This window comes from Phacochoerus africanus, chromosome 7 (genome assembly GCF_016906955.1).
Source record: "Phacochoerus africanus isolate WHEZ1 chromosome 7, ROS_Pafr_v1, whole genome shotgun sequence".
NCBI lineage: Eukaryota > Metazoa > Chordata > Mammalia > Artiodactyla > Suidae > Phacochoerus > Phacochoerus africanus.
In genome coordinates, this window is record NC_062550.1 from 65989946 (window position 1) to 66013635 (window position 23690).

Here is a 23690-nt window from a genome sequence, read left to right on the forward strand (position 1 = left end):
AAGCTTTATCTCCAAGAACACAGTTAATCCTTCTAAGATGCTTGTAAGATTAGCATTATTATTTTCTTCATTTTGCAGATGAGGAAATTGATTTCCAAGAGATTTCAACATGCCCAATATCAATTGGTCTCTAAGTGAAAGAACCTAGATTTGAACCCTGTCATCCTCCACAACCCATTTTTTAAACACTCCACCTCTCAAGTTATTTTATAACTAGCAAGCAATATTGCCTAATGAATTTACTCAGAGTGAAACTGTGCACAAATATTTTCATTATTATATCAATACAATTGTAGTCACACTTTACATATCTCATTTTTAAATGGTGGTAACATAATGTTTTTTTCTTTTCTCTTTTTTCTTTTCCCAGCTCCACCTGCAGCATATGGAAGTTCCTGGGCTGGGGTCAAATGGAAGCTGCAGCTGCAGCTGCAGGCCTATGGCCACAGCCAAGGCAACACCAGATCCAAGCTGCATCTGTGACAAATGCCGCAGTTTGTGGCAATGCCAGATCCTTAACCCACTCCGTGAGGCCAGGGATTGAACCCACATCCTCATGGACACTATGTCTGGTTCTTTACCCACTGAGTCACAACAGGAACTCCAGCAACATATTTTAAACTGTATTTATTTAATCTCGTTTCATAAATATTGTATTTTTCAGTTTAGACAATGGTGAATCCCTTTCCAACATTTACACTCATCATCGATGCATCTATGAAATGTAGCAAGCTGCTCAATACTAAGTCCATTAAATACATCACACCTCAAAAATAAGCAACAATGTTCCTTAAAAATTTTCTCCTTTTACCAGTCAGCTAATAGTAAGAAATTTTAATTTACAATGAATGATGTATTTTTCCCATGAGGCGTACACAAAACTCAGCTTATTTCTTTCCAACACTTTTAAAAATGATGAGTCCCAGTGCTTGGTATATAGCAGGTACTCAGTAAAAACGACGAATTTATGAGTGGACGGGAAGGGACAAATTCATTCATGTCACTAAAATCTGAATTTTCTCCCCTGCAATTACAATCTGGTGAATATTCCACCTAAATGGAGGTGAAAATATATATATCTGGAACTACATTTGTGGAAAATATTACTGTATCGTTGAAAAATTCACAAGAATCCTTTGAAATAGTCCTATAAAACAAGTTAGTGAAATATAAAGGAAACATTCAAAATTCAGTGGTCTTCAACAAAAAAATCAGTGGTTTTTATATGAAAAATCAAAAATTCCTTAGGATCTGCAATAGAAGATACCATTTAAAGTGGTAACAAAAAAGACAGAATAATTCAAAATAAACTTAACGATGTATTAAAAAATTGTATCAGGAAAGCATTAAAATATCCCTGAAAGATACAAAAGAGACTTGAAAGAATAGACAGACATACAATATATTAAATTAATATAAAATATTAGCTCTGCATACTGAGGTATGTGGAATGATTGGCCAACAGGGACCTGCTGTATAGCACAGAGAACCATGCTGAGTATTCGGTGATGATCTATTTGGGAAAAGAATCTGAAAGAGAATGGGTATGTGTATATGCATGAACGAACCACTTTGCTGTACAGCAGAAACTATCACAACCTTGTAAATCAACTGCACTTCAATTAAACTTTAAAAAATATTTTAAAAACTCAACATTTTTTAAAAACATCAATTCTCTCTAATGCAACTCCAGTAAGACTGACGAAGGAGGGAGTTTCTACTATACTGGAAAATCTGGATTCTAAAATTGCTATGGTTAAAAAAAAAAAAGATTAAAAATAAAATAAAACTGTTATGGTAAAATAAAAAATCAGGAAGAATCTAGAAAACTCTAAAAAGGAGAAGCACTGAGATAGGGCATGGGCATTAGAAAGAAAGCAGGTATGACCAAGTATTAGAGTCTATTAAAATTTTTGATAAAATAAATAGATGGCTGTTTATGTTACATGAGTATAGAATTAGACTAAAGGAATGGAACGGAAAAAAACAAGAAATAAACCAATATATATATGGAAATTTAGTGTTTGGTATATACAACATCTAAAAAGCAACAAGGTAATTTGATATTTGAACAACTGGATAGTCATCTCCAAGTGGGAAAAGTTGGATCCAAACTTCACACTGTACACCAAGATAAATATCAAATGGATCCAAATTTTTGTTTGTTTGTTTTAAAAAAAAAAAAACACACCAAAAAAACCAATGTACTGTAAAAACTCTAGAAAACAGTATAGGAGAATGTTTTCCTTATTTTGGATGGGAGACCTTTCTAAAGATAGCTCAAAATCCAGAAGCCAAAAAAGAAAAAAAAATTAAATCTACTTTTAAGGTTCTTGCAACAATTTTTTTTTCAAAAAAGTTGTAAGCAATGTCCCCCCAAAAAAGATAACGCTAAGAGCTTATTTTCTTTGAGCATAAATTACAGCTACCAGAAGTGGAAACAAAAAGTAACATCACTCATAATTGATACCCAGGTTCCAAATTCAAATTTTTGGGAGGTGGGGAGGCTTCCTAGTCTAGCTTCATCCAGTCTCATTTATTACTGTACCATTAGGCCTAATCAGGTTAAAGAATAACTGTCCTGGGTATGGAGTACAACATCTGTAAGGCTTCTAAGTTTTAGATAACAATAAAATTAAAAACCCGAAGATTCTCAAGTGTCACCTCTTTGGTGGAATTCTCTTTGATCCTGTCCTCCTCCAGAGAGAAAACATCCTAAAATTCATGCTTCTCTGTTATTGCATTTACATGGTCTAGAATCGATTTTGTGTTTATCTCACCAATAATATCAACGTATTCTCTCTCTCTCTTTTGTATTTTAGCTTTTTAGGGCTGCACCTGCAGTATATGGAAGTTCCTAGACTAAGGGTCAAATCAGAGCAATAGCTGCTGGCCTAGACCACAGCTACAATAACAGCAGGTGTGTCTTTGACCTACGCCACAGCTCATGGCAACACTGGATCCTTAACCCACTGAGCAAAGCCAGGGATCAAACCTGTGTCCTTATGGATAATAGTCGGGTTCATTACTGCTGAGCCACAATGGAACGCTTATCAATATCTTTTAATGAAAATAGACCATATATTATTTTTCTTTGTTTCTACCCAATTGTGGGAACTAAAACACAAATTAATAAATATTTTTGGAACCAATGAATAAACCTCTTTATTTATGTTTTACTCATCCTACAAAACTGAGAACTTCAACCTGGGTCACAGACTCTCCCATGACTCTGAGAGATTATTCCAAAGAGGCAGGGGGAGGAATCAGGATATACAGGAGTTTTTAACAAGAAAATCAGGTAGTTGGAACATCAGATGATTACTGTTAATGAAAGACAAACCTACTATCTCAAGTTAAGGAGTTTAGTGCTTTTCTACATGTAGGAAGATGCAAGAGTCTAGGCTCACTGAAATCACTCTTTTGATATGCACCTTATGCCTTGGTCAGTTTCCTGTGTTTTCTCATCCTGAGTCTCCTCAGGATGCACCATCCAGAGGAGTGGTGATTGTTGTGGCTGATAGCTGCAACATCCTTTGTTTACTGATATGGCAGGGGGTATTTTTAGTTAACAATTGATAGCGTTAGTTGGAGTCTAAATGTTTTGTTAAGGTCATGTTTCTCCAAGGACTGTGACAGAAATTTCCAACCAGATGGTGGTTTCAGTGATGAATTACATAATTATGAACACTGCCTTATATTTTTATCATGATTACGCATCCTTCCCCCATTCATCTCAAGATTTTAATATTTTCTCTAGTAAAGAAAAGCGTCATGGCCCTGAGATGTCTAACTCACCACACAGGTGGTAGCATTTGGTAAGATGCCATTTTGCAAAAGCAAGGATTAAAAACCCTGACCCTCAACAAGGTTGGATAAAATCTTATTTTTGACACTGTTGAATTTTGTTTGTGAAACTTAAAAAAACATAGCTCTGTAAACCTGGCCACATCATACATATTCACTTGGCCCTTTATTATCCATCTGTCTTTCCCCCATGACTTTTTTTTAATTACCTATCAATAGGTGGGTGTTGTATGATTAGAAATTTTCTTGGCAACCCTAACAATCAGTTAGTGATGAAAGAGATAAACATCTGAAAACAAGAAGGGCAATTTCACCTGTCCTTTCTGAGGAAAAGGTGATTTCCTTTTCAATGGATTGCAACATCAGGAACTGAATAGTTTTGTTTATTTTAAAACATAATTCACTGTGTATATATTACTGGTCTTGGGCAATATGCCTTATTCGTAGTGTTGACTTAAACAATTCAGAGAGGTGAACTGGAATTTCAAGATGTTCACAAGAACTCTCAAATAGATTTTAAATTTCTTTCCCTTAACAATGACCATCATGGGGAGTTCCCATTGTGGCACAGTGGAAATGAATCTGACTAGTATCCGTGAGGATGTGTGTTCGATCCTTGGCTTTGCTCAGTGGGTTAAGGATCCGGCGTTACCGTGAGCTATGGTGTAGGTCACAGGTGCAGCTTGGATCCCATGTTGCTGTAGCTGAGGCATAGGCCAGCAGCTATAGCTCCAATTTGACCCTTTACCTGGGAACTTCCATTTACCATAGGTGCAGCTCTAAACAGGAAAAAAAAAAAAAAAAAAAGAACTTCATTAAAGATGCAGTTGGGAAAATCAAGAAAATGTTTTCTGTTTGTTTAGAGAAAACATATCACATACAAAATATGTATGATGTCAAGAGAGCATTTCAGATCACTACCTCAGATTCCACTCAGTGGAGCCAGGGAAATAAACCAACATTGCCCCTCACCCGATCAATATCACCCAGTTGGAGTAGCAGGAGAGCCATTCTCTCTCTTCCATTGGCTGTCTTTCCCTTTGCAAATGGTTTTCCAGTATAATTTTGGCAACATCCCTAGATGTAGGATATTAAATATCATTTGCATGGTGCAAGGATTCCCAATTGATAGCCACATCTCTCACATTTATCAGAACACCAGATTTTTTTCAACCCTCTGCTGGGTATCGCCTCTCTGTTGCATGGCAGTCACCTCATACTTAATACACACCGAACGTAAAGATCACATCATCTGTGGATTCATTTTGTCTTCCCTGACTACATGCAATAGTATTCACCAACAGTGTCAATCTCACTCTCTCCCGCTTCTTCATCCTCAAATCAAAACTGCCTCACCTTCTAACAATTGGAGTAAAAAAAAAAAAAAAAAGTGTTTTGAAGACATATTGCCATTGTTCAGGGTCTTAACTCTGTAACCGAGACAAGCAGACTCATCTAGTTCTCTTTCCACTGTTTCACTCTCTCTTTTGTTTTCCATGGTTTACCAAGTTATTATGTTCACAACTCTGCAAAATAACATTCAAACTCTTTAGTCCAAGACCTTTTTCAAGAGGCCTATTGAATGTCATTTCATACACTGTCTTTTCTCCAAGAGAATGGAGACTACCATTATTTTTAAAACGCACGCAGTATTTGATTATAATTTTATAATTTTCTTTCCAAAGCTGTTACCTTGGTTTCTACTCTACCTGAAAAAATTCATAATCATGTTCATATTTCCAACTCAAAACTTCCTTATGAAATTCTTTTCAACTTCCCACTTATCATTTTAATGTGATTCCATTGAATGTTGTTCATAGTTTCAATATAGGCTTTGTATCACATGGATTTGCAATTTATGTTTACATATCCTGCTGAGTGGACAGTGAGCTATTCTAGGAAAAGGTGGACTTATTCATCTATTTATCACCAGGACCTGGTTCAATACTATGTCCCTCACCTAACACACATTTTTTTTTCTTATATTTAGGAACCAAAAAGAAAAACTCACTAAGAAAAATCATAATAAATGTTGAATACATATCAATATTTTAAATGTATTCTGTATTATGAAATTATAGAAAAACCACAGTTTCAATGACCTCTAAAATGAGCCCATATTGAGATAAATATTTGCATCCAGGTTTTGGCAATATGGCACATGGTACTCCTCTCAGAAGCCTGGAAAACTTACCTTTGGAAATTCGGAAAGATAACAGCAATTTGGAAGGGTATTTTTCTTCCAAGTGCTAATTCCTATGTGTACTAACCCTTTGGATGCTTGGGGCAGCCCTATGAGTGAGGTGCTAAATTAAACCTATGAATGCCTAAGTGCCACACAAGTGTTTTCTTTGTTATTCTCCTTCTTCCTGTTAAACCTGTGCTGCTAATTCCAAAAACAGATCAGCATCCAGTGAACTTAAGAAGGAAGTGGTACCGTAAAGTGACACCCCCACCACCCCAAAATAATGGAAGAGGCAATCTAAATGTGATTTGATTGGTGGGTCCATGATACTTGCTCCAAAAAAGCAATTGATCCCTCATTGTGTGTGACTATATAAAAGCAACAATATGTGGAGAGAGACAGAGTGGAAGGAAGGAAAGAAAGTAGAGAGTTAAGACAACTGATGTCCAATAAGAAAGACAGAGAGGAGCAGAGAATCTTTATTTTGAAGTTTTTATTGTTCAGGCATCAGGATAGAATGGTGCCTATCATTTTTCTGAGCACCTTTCTGCTTCATTTCACTGTTTCTGTGGCTTCAAAACCGTAAGGGAATATTATTTTTTCTACTCATATGAAAGTACCAGTGAAGTGACTTTATTAGCTATGCTCTGTGTTAAGATGTGATTGTATTTTACCATTTTAACTTTTGAGACTGAACTTTGGTTTCCCTTCTGAATTTTAGGGTTTTTGTGGGGGGTTTTTGCATGTTTGTTTGTTTTGCTTTGTTTGTCTTTTTAGGGCTGAACCCACAGCATGTGGAAGTTCCCAGGCTAGAGGTTAAATTGATGCTGTAGCTACCAGCCTACACCACAGCCACAACAACGCTGGATCCGAGCCTCTTCTTTGACTAAACCACAGCTCATGGCAACACCAGATCCTTAATCCACTGCGGGAGGCCAGAGATCGAAGCCTCATCCTCATGGATACTAGTTAGGCTTGTTACAGTTGTTCCCCCCCTGGAACTCCCTACCTTCTAAATTCTAAACAAGTGTAGGAAGGGAACTGACAGCTTTTTCTTAAGATACCTCTCTCTGCATACTCAAGTTTATTGTAATACTGTGAAAAAAAAAAGTATGTTTTAGGACTATTTCAATAAGCTAAAATTGCTTTTTATGCATGTTCTGCATTTCTCCTACACTTGTTTTGAGTGTTGATGACTCTCTTTGCATAGGCAATATATCCTATGGGTCTCCTCTGTGATGCAAAGTCATTCTACAGAGCAAGCTTGTCTCCACCTTTTAAACCTTAATGAATCTGTATCCTTGAGTGTTGTCTTAGAATATGATGGATCCAGTACCACCATTTTTGACCAGTCTGTGGAAGAGGATAACTTCTATGCTTGTGCAAAGTTTGAGGTGAGGCACCACCAAATTTGACATTTCAGAGCTTCCGATGGGAAGAGAAAAGGATGGCTTAGAATTATTTTTAGAGAAATAACGAATCTTGATTTCTAGATTGGTTGTGGAGGCAGGGAGGAAAATTGGGGAATTCTTGAAAAGCAAATAAAAGAAAAAGTTATATGTACAATAAAACTTGTGAAATATCGCACTTTCTGATTATAGGGAATGGTATTTTTAGATAGGAGACCTGTTTCACCATATGAAGCAAGAGAATTAGGTAAAGGATTGGGACAGAGGGGAACATGAAAAGAAAATGGAAGACAAGAAATCACAAAATAAGTGTATTAGAAATGGGCCCCATGCTAGCTAAAAGGATGGTAAAAATTAATCCCCAAGTCTCTCATTAAGAAATAATGGGTTTTCCTTGAGCATGTTGGTGGCCTTCTTATGTGCTTCTATGTGCCTCGGAATACTGGATTTATTTTCTTTTCTTTCTTTTTTTTTGTCTTTTGTCTTTTTTGTTGTTGCTGCTGTTGCTATTTCTTGGGCCGCTCCCGCGGCATATGGAGGTTCCCAGGCTAGGGGTTGAATCGGAGCTGTAGCCACCGGCCTACGTCAGAGCCACAGCAACGCGGGATCCGAGCCGCGTCTGCAACCTACACCACAGCTCACGGCAACGCCGGATCTTTAACCCACTGAGCAAGGGCAGGGACCGAACCCGCAACCTCATGGTTCCTAGTCGGATTCGTTAACCACTGCGCCACGACGGGAACTCCGGGATTTATTTTCTCATTGTAATTATCTTAATAAAAAATAACTTAACCATTTTACAAAAAGAAATAATAGGTTTAAAAGGCAAATTAGGGTATCATTTTCCTTCCTAGTGCCTAAAAGTAATTTTCCCATTCTCTGCTCTTTAATGTAAATAGGTTTCTCACAAGTCCTTTGAAAATTTGGCTTTTGTGACCTTGTTGGCTAAGGGAGCTACTCTTAAAATCTTTGAGAGGAGATCTGTAGCATTCTCTTCAGAGGAGACAGTAACGTTTGTGCAGACAAATAAACCCATCTATAAATCTGGAGAGAATGGTAAGTCAATGCTTATGTTTCCTTCATATGGTTGACTTTAGAAACACATTCTTCCAATTGTTAGCCATCCAAACACATAATTAAATATTAATCCAAGCACACAGTCTTAAATTTAATCTTAATGTCTCAGGGTCAAGAATTTCTAGAATTTTGACTGGTTGTCCAGGTCAGTTATGAAATAGTGCCCTTCACATCCAGAGACTGAATGCTTTGTTTTCCAGGATTTGGCATGCAATTTCAGCTTACAAATTCTCTTGACAAGCTTACATAACACAATGGCTGTAAGCATGGGATGCGTGGCCCCGTAATTTATCAGTTGGGCAAGCTAATTAAATTTTTATTTAAACTCGGTTTTCCCTTCTCTAGAATGGAGGCAGTACAAGTAGCTGTGTTATAGAAATATTGTAAGAGTAAAATTAGTTGATGAAAATAGTACCTAGTACACAGTAAAGAGTTGTTATCATCATCATTCATACTAGCAGAAGTCATCATAAATCTAATAATCTAGGCAGAGCCCTTCTATTTTCTTTATTAGTGTTATAAATAAAAAGAGTTGAAAGAACACCAAATGAGGATTCAGGAAGATATGATTTTCATCTTAGCTCTGTCAATAAATTATTGACTTTTGCCAAGTAAATTCTGATCTTGAGTTTTTTTTGTTTTTTTTTTTTTTTTTTGCTTTTTAGGGCCTCACCCATGGCATATGGATTTTCCCAGGCTAGGGGTCCAATCAGAGCTACAGCTGCTGGCCTACACCACAGCCACAGCCACAGACAGTCCTAGCCCCGAATGCAACCTACACCATAACTCATGGCAAGGCTGGATCCTTAACCCACTGAGCAAGGCCAGGGATTGAACCTGCATCCTCATAGATCCTAGTTGGTTTTTCGTTAACCACTCTGAACCATGAAGGGAACTCCTGATTTTGAGATCTTTAGTTTTCTCCTTTATAAAATTAGAGGTTGGATGAGAACCTCTACACACTTTGTTCTGACTGATATGTATTTGTATCATTTACTGAAAAGAAATAAGAGAACTACAACAGAATCTTAGAATGAGATTTTTCGCTACATTATGATTTCTCTTCTGAACTTATTAAAGTGCTATGATGATAGCTAAAATGCTTTTTCTGGAATTCTGCTAAAATTAACTAATATTTGCTAACATAAATACATTTTCAATTTACATCAATTATGCGTAACCCCTACCATACCTATTTCACATTTGTCCTTCTGCAACTAATTTTGCCAGCTGTTGTTAAGCCATTTCAATGGGCTGTTAGTGTAGGAGTTTCCAACAATGTCAGCTTTGGTAACATCAAATCTTCGACAACAGAGGATTATTAATGTGCAATAAGAGATCTTCCCAAAAGGACCCCAAATCTTTTGAGATTTGGTTAAATTAGAGGAGAAGGAAGTGCAGTATTCTAAGATAGAAAGGTAATTAATTTCTATGTCTATTTATGAGCAATCACACCTGGGAGTGAAATAATAAAAGTATATTGTCCCCTCTTCTTCCTTCTTTCTTTTAGTTAAAGCTCGCATTGTGACACTGGATACCAAATTCAGACCTGTCAAGGATTTGGTGAGTTCAATTATTTCAATGGGGCAATGACCTTTAAGCAAATTAAATAAATCCATTGCTTTGTAAAGTAAAATCAGGAAGCTTTCCATAAGCATGAAGAATTATAGGTAAAATTGCAAAGATAAACCTCAAATTTAAACATAGAACTTTCCTTTACAGTGCATTGATTTATACTTCTTTAGGTCTTTTTGTAAGACAAGGAACAAAATAGCTTTTCTGAAGCCTGATTTCCACTGCTCAAAGGAGATTTTTCCTGGCATCTTTGGCTATAGAAACTTTGCTGTCTGGGAAAGTGGGGAATAAGCCAACATTTAAGTCAGATGATTATCTTACGACTTATATTTATAATGCAGTACCTAGCAAAAAAAGAATGAACTATTTCAATATTAACTTGCATTTTTCTTTCTTCTTTCAGTATCCCTTGATCACACTTCAGGTAAGAGATCTTTTTCACACCCATCATTTAAAATTTTCAGACAAATAATGTTGTGTGTCTAGTTTTCATTAAGAATAGTTAGAGGAGTTCCCGTCGTGGCGCTGTGGTTAACGAATCCGACTAGGAACCATGAGGTTGCGGGTTCGGTCCCTGCCCTTGCTCAGCGGGTTAACGATCCGGCGTTGCCATGAGCTGTGGTGTATGTTGCAGACGCGGCTCGGATCCCGCGTTGCTGTGGCTCTGGCGTAGGCCGGTGGCTACAGCTCCGATTGGACCCCTAGCCTGGGAACCTCCATGTGCCGCAGGAGCGGCCCAAGAAATAGCAACAACAACAGCAATAACAACAACAAAAGACAAAAAAAAAAAAAAAGAATAGTTAGAAATTAAGATAACTGAAATAAGGGGGAAGAGAAATCCTTACACACATATACAGTGTAAGGTATCAGACGACTATCTAAAATAAAGTGTCAGCTGTGGGGAAAATGCACTAACTTGCATTTTTGTGGAAAATAGAGTGGGGTCTTTCTAAGGAAGACATGTTCACAATTGAGTGATTTTGGCTGCTGGCCCTTCTCAATTTTAACTTAGCTACATCTTTTTGAAGAAAATAGAAATCATAAACACCTAAAAATTTTAAAGTATGCCAGAAGTGACCTTATTATAAAATGGACTTTCCTTTCAGAAAATAGTTCGTGACTCCTTCTACTAATTCAAATCTCTAGTGTAGTCACGTGTGGCTTTCAAACAGATTTGAAATCTCATGCTTTTCAATAAATAGATTGTATCGACCAACTCCAATATGTGTATTTTAGTATGAGTACCATTCCTGTTAACTAATTCTGAAGGTTAATGCTGAGATTGAGTTCATCATTCATGATTATGTATTTAAAGGTATACTTCAGATAGTCTTTGTAATTTGACTGGTTTCGACTTTGCTATATGAGTAAAAAATAGTTCACACTTCTAGCAGGATAAATAAATATAAAGTTAGCCATTTTCATATTTTCTGCATTATTAGTAATCCATAAATACAGTCACATTTCAGTATTTTAATTCAGCTGGTGCTGTGTTCTATTGAAAGCAACAGAAAGCTTAACTAACTGAAATTGATTTAAATGAAAAGATAGTTTATTGTTTTTACAAACTGCTATATCTGAAGGTAATCACTTCAGGGTTAGGACTGGAACAGGATTACCCAGGATTCTTCTATTTAACCCCTCTGACATCCTCAATGTGTTGCTTCACTTTCAATGGCCTCTGAGTCTGATTCCTTCTGAAAGAGTTTTCTACCCAGTGACTTCTATTTACCTGTAATTGACCACCCCCATCACATGAACAATCCTTAGTGAAAGAAAGAGTAAAAAGTTAATTTAGCTCTCTAGAATTTATTGTAGAGATAAGCCAAAAAAAAAAAAAAGCAATGTTTTTGCTTCTTTGTAGAAATCTTTTTATCAGGATTTCTTTATCACAGTTTGATGATATTAGTACACTTATTGAACCAGGCTCACATAAGTTGCAATATGCCACAAGCAAATAAAGGAGAGAGGGTGGCGTTACCGATGCTTTCTTATTGTAGAATTTCCATTTAACTGCTCTTGCATGCAGTATGTAATGCATGACCAACTTACACACCAAATACAAACCTTTACAAGTATTTGGTGGGATAAGTATCTCCTGTGCACCTGTCAGTGTGTATCCACCTGCTTTGAAAAGCACTACCCCAGAGCATGCACATTAGGTTTTAAATTCCTTAAGCAAGTTCCCTGGTGGCTGAGTGGGTTAAGGATCCAGCATCACTGCAGTGGCTCAGGTCACTGCTGTAGTGTGTGTTTGATCTCTGGCCAGGGAATTTCTGCATGCTGCAGGCATGGCCACAAAAAATAAAGTCTTTAGGAGTTCCCGCCATGGTGCAGTGGTTAATGAATCTGACTAGGAACCATGAGATTGTGGCTTCAATCCCTGGCCTTGCTCAGTGGGTTAAGGATCTGGCGTTGCCATGAGCTCTGGCGTAGGTTGCAGACGCGGCTCCAATCCCGCATTGCTGTGGCTCTGGCGTAGGTGGCTATAGCTCTGATTCAACCCCTAGCCTGGGAACCTCCACATGCCGCGGTCGTGGCCCAAGAAAAGGCAAAAAGACAAAAAATAAAATAAAATAAAGTCTTTAAGGATTTAGAGATTATCCTACTAAGTCAGTCAGTCAGTCAGAGAAAGACAAAAATTACATGATATCACTTATAGGTGGAATCCAATAAAAATGATACAAATGAACATATTTACAAAACAGAAACAGACTCACATATCTCAAATTCAAACTTATGGGTTACCAAAGGGGAAATGTGGAGGGAAGGATAAATTAGAAATTTGCGATTAACAGATACACACTACTATATGTAAAATAGATAACTAACAAGGACCTACTGTATAGCACAGAGAACTCTATCAATACTCTGTAAGAATCTGAAAAAGATGGATACACACACACATACACACATACATGTACAACTGAATCACTTGGCTGTATACCTGAAACTAGCACATTATATGTCAGCTCTATGCCAATAAACTTTTTTAAATCAGAATCATTAGTTACAGATTTTTTTTTATATACTTTTGGACTTAAGAAAGATATACTGTAAGGATGAATTTGAATACCTGAGGAAATTATGCTGTTTCTACAATTTGAGACATTAATGCCATAAAATGACAGAGCTTTGTTACTTGAATCGATGACCTAAAATACCTCAAATAGGGAAGGAAAAGATAATACTTTCATAGGACTCCTGCTTTTCTTTCTTCTTTATTTCCCAGGACCCTCAAAACAATAGGATTTTTCAATGGCAAAATGTGACTTCTTCTCAAAATATTACCGAACTCTCGTTCCAATTGATCTCAGAACCAATGGTTGGAGATTACTCTATTGTTGTGAAAAGGGAATCGGGAAAGATGTTGATGCACCAATTCACTGTTAATAAATATGGTAACCAATTCCTACTATGGCTGTTGTCCTCTATAAATGGAGGGTTAAAAGGACCATTCAACAAAACAACTTTCGTGTTAGAATTAGACAAGAGTACATGAAGCTTCATTTGGTTTTCTGCCATCTCTCTTTCTTGCCTTTCTATGTTTTGTCATCTCTCCTTTCTCGTTCTTCATTCCTTGCCCAGATTCTTCTTTAGAACCCTTCCTTTTCTCAGGAGGAGAAATCCAGATAATTTTCTGGAAAGGATCTAAAAGGATCACAGTAAATAAAACGTGATGTTCCGAGAATAGGGAAGAGAAAGGAAAGGGGGAACAAGTAATCATTAATGGGACATCATCACCCTTTGGTGCCATACAGAATTTAGGACCTTTAGAAATGTGATCGCTACAGAGGCACGCATGGGAAAATGTTATGCATGGAAACGCAATCACATGACTGCAAAATTTTTGCTCAACAGTGATTTGGAAGTTGAAGTATATTTGTTTTTGTTTCTAGTGTTGCCCAAGTTTGAAGTTAAAGTCAGTGCACCACAAACAATAACTATTTCAGATGATGAATTCCAAGTCAGTGCATGTGCGAAGTAAGTATTTATTCAGGCGATCTGACTCCAGAGAGAATGAAAAATAAGATTAACCATGTAACTTACATTAAAATTATTAAAGAAGGGATTCTTATCGTAGAATATTTGAAAAATATAAAGAAAAACATGAGAATTACTTATAATTAATTCCATAAACTTCCATCAACATTGCAATTTATTTTCTTTTGGTCTTTTATGAATATGTCCCACAATTGCAATCACAGTCTTCTACCCTTATAATTAAGAAGACATATCTGCATATTATACTAATCTTTCTGTGAAGTTCAGTTCCTTGCTACATAAATACATCTCCCTCTTTCATTTTGTTTTCCTAATGACAAAGAATGTTATAGTAATGTCTTTAAATGCACAGAGTAGCTTTTGTGTTAAAAATTATTTACTTAAGAAAAATTCCCAGAATGGGATTTACTATGACAAAGTGCGTGACATTCTTTTAGTCTTTTGATTGTCATATCGATCACTAAAATATGCTGTGCCAGTGTACAGCAGAAATTGGCACAGCATTGTAAATCAAAAATATTTGAGTTCTTTACAAAAGAGAAATTTTGAAAATGTCATAGTGGAAAAACAGGCATTTCATCAATTTAATTTAAACTAATTTGAATCCTCTTATGTAAAAAAAAGTCCTATGAGGTTTGAGAAATTTTGATTTTCTTTTGGGGAAGTTATCTCTAATGCTGCTTAGCTTTTTAAAGTGGTGGTGCCTTTTCTCAAATTTTTTTTTTGTCTTTTTGTCTATTTAGGGCCGCACCCAAGGCATATGGAGGTTCCCAGGCTAGGGGTCTAATCGGAGCTGTTGCCACCGGCCTACACCACAGCCACAGGAACCCGGGATCTGAGCCACTTCTGCAACCTACACCACAGCTCATGGCAATGCCGGATCCTTAACCCACTGAGCAAGGCCAGGGATCAAACCTGCAACCTCCTGGTTCCTAGTTGGATTCGTTTCCGCTGCACCACAGTGGAAGCTCCTCAAATTTCTAATTATAGTTAAAAATTTATTGAGTGCCAATTTCCATGCTAAGCATTACACCTATTATGTTCTTACCACATCACTATGAGAGAGGAGCTATTATCACCTCTATTTTACAAAGAGCAATAATAAAACACAGAGACTTGAAATAATTTATCAACATTAATGGAGTTTTTGAAGGCAAAACTAGAATTTAGACCCAACTATTTGTCTTCAATACTACTGCCCTATACAAGACCTCTGCTATACTTTATAAAAATGACTAAAATATTAATATTTGCCTTATTCATTAAACATGGTTTATTTAATTGGTGACATGAAAATTACTTGCTTTTGAATGTTTTCAGCCATATCTTAAAGATGCACTGGCTGCCTTGTACAATGAGGGGGCAGGGCTAAGGGTGCCCTGGAGAATCTTAGAAACCATTTTCTAGTCTTTTTTTCAAAAAAATAATAATATTTAAAATGTTCTTTGAACTCTATGAAAATAATTATAATGTTTTTCTGCTTTTCAGTGAAGAGAAGCTGACTCTGTGCCAAAATTTCATAAATGGAATATATGAGAGACTGTAGATTATCTATGTTAGAAATAATGGGATAATCAGGAGTTTTCTGGTGGCTCAGTGGGTTAAGGACCCAGCATTGTTATCACTACAGCTCAGGGCACTGCTGTGGCGGGGTTTGATCCCTGGCCCAGGTACTTCTGCATGCTTTGGGAGCAGCCCAAAAAAATATAATAAGATCATCAATACATGCATGAAGAAATCTAGGCTTCTAAACTGGCTTCACTGGAAAAATCCTACAGAAAGTCAGAACTGTCAATGAGATTAACATCTATAATTTATGTCCTGAATAAGATGCTAAGAAACAACACACATTTATCAACTGAGTTAAAATATCTATCAAGTACCACCTTTTTTTTTTTTGCCTTTTCTAGGGCCGCACCTACGGCATATGGAGGTTCCCAGGCTAGGGGTCAAATCAGAGCTGTAGCCACTGGCCTACGCCAGAGCCACAGCAACACGGAATCCAAGCCACGTCTGTGACCTACACCACTGATCCAAGTACCACCTTTCTAAAAAACTTCTCAGCTACGTGTTGATATGGAATTGGGATGCATTGAAACCTCCTTACTGTTATATTCCACGCAGTTCTGCCATGAAATAATATGGCAGCATCAGCAATAATAATATTTGCAACAGAACCAGGCAGTTGAGAGGGGAGCTGTGCTGGCTCCAAAGTTATTTCTGGGCCAATTCTGAGAACATGAGGAAAGCCATCTGTGTGTCCAGAGATTAACATCAGTGAATGATGTGCCTGCCTTAGATTGTATAAAAGACTGTGTCAAGGAGTTCCCGTCGTGGCGCAGTGGTTAACGAATCCAACTAGGAACCATGAGGTTGCTGGTTCGGTCCCTGGCCTTGCTCAGTGGGTTAAGGATCCAGCATTGCCATGAGCTGAGGTGTAGGTTGCAAACGCAGCTGGGATCCCGCATTGCTATGGCTGTGGCTGTGGTGTAGGCTGGTGGCTACAGCTCCGATTGGACCCCTAGCCTGGGAACCTCCATATGCCGTGGCAGCGGTCCAAGAAAAGGCAAAAAGACAAAAAATAAAATAAAATAAAAGACTGTGTCACTGTTCCTTAAGTACTCCCTGGGACAGAGCTTGAAACAACTAGAGAAAACAACAACAGATTAGATTATTTTAACCAACCACTTCAGAGTTAAATTAAGCTTTTCAGAAGGAAGACATTTCCCCACAGGCAAAGGTAAATTTTAATGAACTGCATTAGTACCCACCAAAAGCTTTTCAAATTACAAAAGTAGAATATTTATTCTGTCCTGCCTGAAAAGCTTAAGCTATATATTTCATGGATGTTTGTCCACCTGTGGATCAAATGATGATGAGTTTTATAAATAAAAGACAAGAAGAAGAAATAAATAAGTTCAGATATAGTATTTGAGGCCTGATGGTAGTTTTGCCTCTATTTTACATGTAATTGATATTTAGAGCTGACAGATAATTGTAGCTATTTTGGGATGAGTTAAAATTTCAGGAACATTAAGAATTTTTGAATATAGAGATAAACAAATTAGTGGAATGGAAAGGTTGTGGAGTGAGAATGATCTAAGTTTGAATTTTAATCCCATCAGTTACAGTATGAAGAAATTTCTTTTTTTTTTTTTTTTGAAGAAATTTCTTGATCTCAATTTACTAATCTGCAAAATGAGATAACATACCTACCTCCTGCAGTCGTTGGGAAAAATAAATAAGGTGATGGGTGTGAACACCAGTGTCCAACAATTAGAAAAAAGTGTTAAAATCAATGAATTTAATGATACTCAGTTTTACTATATACTAATTTCACATTTGTTATGTTTTTCTAAATCCTAGTAGAAAGAAGCCTCAAATAACCAAAAAACTCAGACTACAACTGTATTTGCCTTTGAACCTTTAAAAAACTCGTGTTGTAGTTTTTTGTGTTTTAAGGAAAAAGTGAGATATTTATTTAACTCCATCCCAAAAGACATTATACTTTTAATTAAAGCATGTCCAGTACATGCCAATCCTTTGATATGCAATGAGAACTTTTATTTAAAATATTGATTTCTACTTCAAGATCCTGAGTAATTCTAGTGTTATTTACCGGCATATAAAACACGTGCTGCAAACAATTTTAATATTTTTATCAGATTAAAATATAATTTTTAAAACTATTTATTTATTTATTTTTGGCTCTGCCCACAGTGTGTAGAAGTTCTTGGGCCAGGGATAGAGCCCGCATCACTACATTAACCAGAGCCACGGCAGTGACAACACTGGATCCTTAACCCACTGAGCCACAAGGGAACTCCTAAAAACTCAATTTATTCATTAAAACCTATTCGCTGAGATTTTAGATTCCACATTACCTTGAACTTGATTTTTTTAAAAGCAGCTTAATCCTTCTAACAGATCAAATGCCTACTTTTGCCTAAATTCCCTGGGGAAGATAGCCCCAATAGATGAGGATTCCTAATTGAATTTGGTGTTGGGATAGTCGTTTAGAGATTTCATATATCATCTCTGAAGACGTGACTATAAAATATTACCATGGTGTTGTTCATCTGTTATTACCAGTCCACTTTCTCCGACTAGGTACACCTTTGGACAACCTGTACAAGGAAGAGCCCAAATCCGGGTGTGCAGAGAACTTTTTTCCTCTGGGAGTTGTGAGAACAATGAAATATGTGAACAATTTGTTGCACAGGTACAGATCATGACCTTCACTCCAAAAAAAATTCTTGTTCATTTTCATTCTTCTTCTTCCTTTTGATTCCATTTATAAAAGGGACTGAACAACATTATTTTCATTTTGTGGATAACAGAGGTTGCAGTTTGATGAGATGAAGAATGAAGAGAAATGTGTGACTCATTCTCTAGGTCAAGGAAATCTCTGTTCACCTACACAGAAGTTTTTGAATTTGGAAGATTTACTGGCTTTCCATTTTTACATAATGTGAGACAACCTATCTGATTTTTCTTTCTTTCTTTTTTTTTTGGTCTTTTTTTTTTAGGGCCTCACCCATGGAATATGGAGGTGCCCAGGCTAAGGGTCAAATCGGAGCTGCAGCTGCTGGCCTACCCCACAGCTCACGGCTATCCAAGACCCTAAGCCAGTGAATGAGGCCAGGGATCAAACCCATGTCCTCATGGATGCTAGTTGGGTTCATTAACCGCTAAGCCACGACAGGAACTCCTGACCTCTCTGACCTTTTTTGGGGGAATCATTAATCATCCTTTACATAAATGAATCCTTGATGGCCTTCACCACGCAACCTAGGATTGCCCCTACCGAAGAAAGTTCATTTGCAAACATCTGCAATTCAGAGTATGTATTTCTCTTCCTTTAGATGTGGTGTTCACTTTTGAAGCCACCATTTGCTTTTTCAGTCTGTAACATCGTCACTTTAACAATCCCACTCATCTCTTGGAGAATCACCTTTGAGCTTCAAAAGTGAAATCTGTATACACCAACCTGTTTATATTTCAATTCTGATTTTCCTAAACTCTCCAACTTTAGTGACCATCCTTTAAATATCAATACTTGGTTAAGATGGCTAGAAATTTATTTTTGAGGTAGGAATTGCAGGCTGAGAAAGGTTGAATGGAATCCTTTCAGATCAGCAGCACATTATTCTGCTGTGTGGTTGTAATGTAAGTTACTCCATTTTACCCAAATGATGGGTGTGCATTCAGCTGTTTTATTTTTTCCCCAGTGGGAAAAATGCAACAATAAATAATCTGCTAAAACTATCTTTATTTATTTATTTATTTGCTTTTTAAGGCCACACCCACAGCATGTGGAGGTTTCCAGCGTAGAGGTTGAATCAGGGCTACAGCTGCCAGCCTATACCACAGCCACAGCAATGCTCTATCCAAGCCATGTCTACAACCTACACCACTGCTCGTGGCAACGCCAGATCCTTAACCCACTAAGCGAGGTCAGGAATCAAACCTGAATCCTCATGGATACTAGCAGGATTTGTTTCCATTGCGCCACAATGGGAACTCCACGCTCAAACTATACATGTGAGATTGTATTTATTTGAAATAGATTCCTTGGAACAAGTTACCTGAGTCAGAGTAGATGGATGATAGATAGATAGATAGATAGATAGATAGATAGATAGATAGATAGATAATAAATAATAGAATCATTTAAAACTTTAATTAAAAAAATTTCCTAAATTACTGCCAGCAATATATGAACTTAAATTTTTTTTGCCATTTTGATAGGCAAATATTTAGTTTGTTTTAATTTGAATTACTGGTGAGTTTTGAGCATATTTTTATATTTTCATTATCAGTTTGGATTTGTTCTTTTGAGAACTCTTAATTATCCCTGTTTTCTTGTTTCTGTGAAACTGACCCTCTGCTTAATTATAGATATTACCCTCTAGTCTTTTTTTTTTTTCCAAGTCTGTTATTTCAATATTGACCTTACAGTGTTTTTGAAATTCCAGAGTTCCTAATGTTTCTGGGTTCTCAGTCTTAGAAAAAGGTCTCACTTGCCTCTGTGTTGTACAGGTAGCTAAAGTGTGCTTTTAAGATTTTAAAAATTTCTCTAATCAACAAAACGTAGTTTTTTATTATGTTCTAAAATAAGAAATTTTCTTTTTCTGGACACTCAGTTGTTAGTACCTAATCTTATACAATTTTGCCCTCCCTCTTTATTCTAAATTATGTTCATAAAATGTTCATCTGTTTTACTGGTCTTGGACTTTTGCTTTCACTTTTTCCCTAATATTTTTTGTTGTTGTTGTTTCTAAGTAATTTATTGTAGTTTCCTCTGTATTCTTTTCTCTAAAATTTTAGTTGATTTTGTTGGTTTTAAAAAAAAAAAAGCTAGTTGCTTCTTTCTGTTAAAACACAGTGTTTTATATTTTCATTTAACCACAGCTTAACAGCACACATTTTGATGCCAAGTATTTTTCCCTTGACACTAATAACATCTAGATTCCTATTGATTTACTTTGCATTTTCCCTCTGACTCAGGGATTACTGAAAAATACTTTTCTTATAATTCCAAAGCAATTAAGTTTCTTCCGATTACCTTTTATTATTTCTTTTTAATTTGATTGTATCATAACTAGACAAAGTAAAATTGCCCTTTTTTGTTGTTGTTGATAGAACAGCTGATAGTTCAGAGGAGCCTACATTCTCAAATCAGAATGTCTGATTAGTTCCACCACCTTCTGACTGTGTGATTTTGGGCAGGTTGTATAACCCACCTGTACCACGGTTCATTCATCCATATTATGAAGATGATAATAGTGTCTAGTTCATAAAGTAGTTCTAAGTATCAATGAACTGAAATCTCCTTCTAACATTTTTTTTTTTTTTTTTTTGACTGCACTCATGGCATGCAGAATTTCCCAGGCGAGGGATCAAACCCACACCACAGCTATAACCAGAGCCACAGAGGTGACAATGCTGGATATTTAACCCACTGAGCCACCAGGGAACTCCTCCTTCTAACATTTTAATTTTGAAATTAATAAACCCTTCATTTTAAAAGAGAACTAAATCTATATTTTTCTACTGATGTCTCTACTGAAAGATTACTCATCTTTTTCTCCTAATTTTAAATGAACAATTTACCTTAAAAATGTTTTGGTGTTACACATTTGAAGAGTGCTTCTGTTTCATCCATTCCTAATACCTCTCAAGCTGATTTTGATTTCTTTTTCTTTTGTTGTCTGTGCCCACAGCAGGTGGAAATTCCCAGGCCGGGGAGCAAACCCAAGCGACAGAGATAACCCAAGCCTTGCTGCAGTGACAAGGCCGGATCCTTAACCTATTATACCACAGAAGAATTTTATAATTGCTTAATCTTAAAATATCATTCAGTTCCATCTTCATTCTTTGTTCCCATTCCAGGAACTATATCCCTGAAATCTGTAAAGCAGACATTACCTCCTTTGTTTTAATTGCTGATGCAAACACCACCTACTTCCTTCTCCTTGTTTTCATTTTTTGGCATTTCAACAAGTTTGTGAAATGGAACCGTGGGGCAGTGGAAGGAGTCATGTATCTGTGCTGAAATTACATATTTTAGGAGTTCCCGTCGTGGCTCAGTGGTTAATGAATCCAACCAGGAACCATGAGGTTGCGGGTCCGATCCCTGGCCTTGCTCATTGGGTTAAGGATCCAGTTGCCATGAACTGTGGTGTAGGTTGCAGACGGGCTCGGATCCGGCATTGCTGTGGCTGTGGTTTAGGCCGGCAGCTACAGCTCCGATTGGACCCTAGCCTGGGAACCTCCATATGCCGCAGGTGCGCCCTAGAAAAGGCAAAAAGACCAAAAAAAAAAAATATTACATACTTTAATAAGACTTTTAAATCCCTAACTTTTTCATTATTCTATTTTTCAGTTGAGAAATGGTTGTGTTTCTCAAACAGTAAATACAAAAGTCTTCCAACTCTACCGTTCTGGACTTTTCATGTCATTTCATATCACCGTAACAGTTGCAGAAACTGGGACAGGTAATGCTTGTTTTATGGGCATCCTGGGGGATATGCAGCTTCCTGGGAGAAGTTATCCAGTTAGCAGTACTCACTAAATACAGATCAATACACCTAATCCCTTGGGGTAGAACATGATGGAAGATAGTATGAGAAAAAGTATTATATAAAACTGGGTCACTACGCTGAACAGCAGAAATTGATACAACCCTGGAAATCAATTATACTCTAACAAAACAAAAAGGAAAAAAATCATGAGATAAAAATTTTGTACTCATTGGATACCAAGATTAAAATGTCGTGAAAAAAAATAATCATTCAATATAGCAAAGTGGAATACCTTGTCCATAGGTCAACTTGACAGCTGCTTTTTTTTTTTTAAAGGTGCTGCACCTGTGGTATATGGAGGGTCCCAGGCTAGGGGTCGAAGTGGAGCTGTAGCTGCTAGCCTAGAGGGCTGCTTTTGAACAAGATTTCCCTAATAATACTTAAAATTATTATCTAAATGCTCCATGTTTATGTCTGCTGTGTGCCTGCATCAATCAGACAAATGAGCTCCCCTCGAAGGTAGTAGAGCCAGCTAAAGAACAAGGAAAGTATCTCTTTCTAATTTTGTGTCAGTCATTTGATAATCACTTGCCAAGGTCTAATCTTTGTTGTTGTTCATTTGTTTGTTTTGCTTTTTAGGACCACACTAGTGGCATATGGAAGTTCCCAGCCTGGGTCAAATTGGAGCTGTAGCCACTGGCCACGGCCACAGCCACAGCAACTTGGGGTCTGAGCTGCATCTGCGACCTACACTATAGCTCACGGCAATGCCAGATCCCCAACCCACTGAGCGAGGCCAGGTATCGAACCTGCATCCTCACAGGTGCTAGTCGCAGATGGAACCCCCTAATCTGTATTTTAATGCCGGAGCTCACAGTCTACATCTGGAAGGTCAAATCCAGGTCCTTGCCTATTTATGTAAATGAAGTTTTATTGGAAGATGACCATTTTGATCACCTTGCTTAAGAACTACGACAACAAAGTTGAGTAGCTGGGACAGCGATACATCAGTCTTAGGCTTGAGTTATAACTGTCAGATCCTTTACCAAAGTTTGCCAACTTCTGATTCACTATAATTGGGTACATCTGCAAGTGTAAAAATTATTTGTGAAAAATTTGCAAGATTGCACATGGCGAGGACTCATTAAATATTTTTTAAAAGAATGACAAAGCAGAGGAAAGTGAGATAAAATTTGGATTGGCAAAAACGAGACTCAATTACTAATTATTTCTTGTTACTTAAAGATCGTTAGGGAGTTCCCTTGTGGTACAGTGAGTTAAGGACCTGGCATTGCCACTGCAATGGCTCTGGTGGCTGCTGTGGCGCAGGTTCAATCTCTAGCCCAGGAATTTCCACATGCTGCAGGTGCAGCCAAAAAAAAGGATTGGGATGGTATTATTTATAAAGTGCTTTATATAAATATGCTTGATCAATATTGTGATGGCATTCATAATGGATAAGTTTGACACATTTATAGTCCTACTTAGATATGTTTGCCTCTACTTGTCACACGCTTTGTCCATATCACGATGCATTTCTATTTACTTTGCTATTAGATATTTTTGAATCTGGTAAAAATCTGGAAACAGTTATCTTGTAGGCTA

General features: G+C 37.0%; 1 protein-coding gene across 1 annotated transcript in view; it reads left to right on the plus strand.

The window, feature by feature from the left end:
• The first annotated feature begins 6509 nt into the window (after positions 1 to 6509).
• LOC125130422 (ovostatin homolog 2-like) overlaps positions 6510 to 23690 on the plus strand; it is a 50783-nt gene continuing 33602 nt past the window's right edge. The window contains 9 exon segments of the mRNA XM_047785764.1: positions 6510 to 6574; positions 7203 to 7386; positions 8301 to 8487; positions 9989 to 10041; positions 10457 to 10477; positions 13286 to 13454; positions 13953 to 14037; positions 18169 to 18280; positions 21947 to 22058. Coding sequence (XP_047641720.1) covers positions 6510 to 6574; positions 7203 to 7386; positions 8301 to 8487; positions 9989 to 10041; positions 10457 to 10477; positions 13286 to 13454; positions 13953 to 14037; positions 18169 to 18280; positions 21947 to 22058 — 988 coding nt within the window.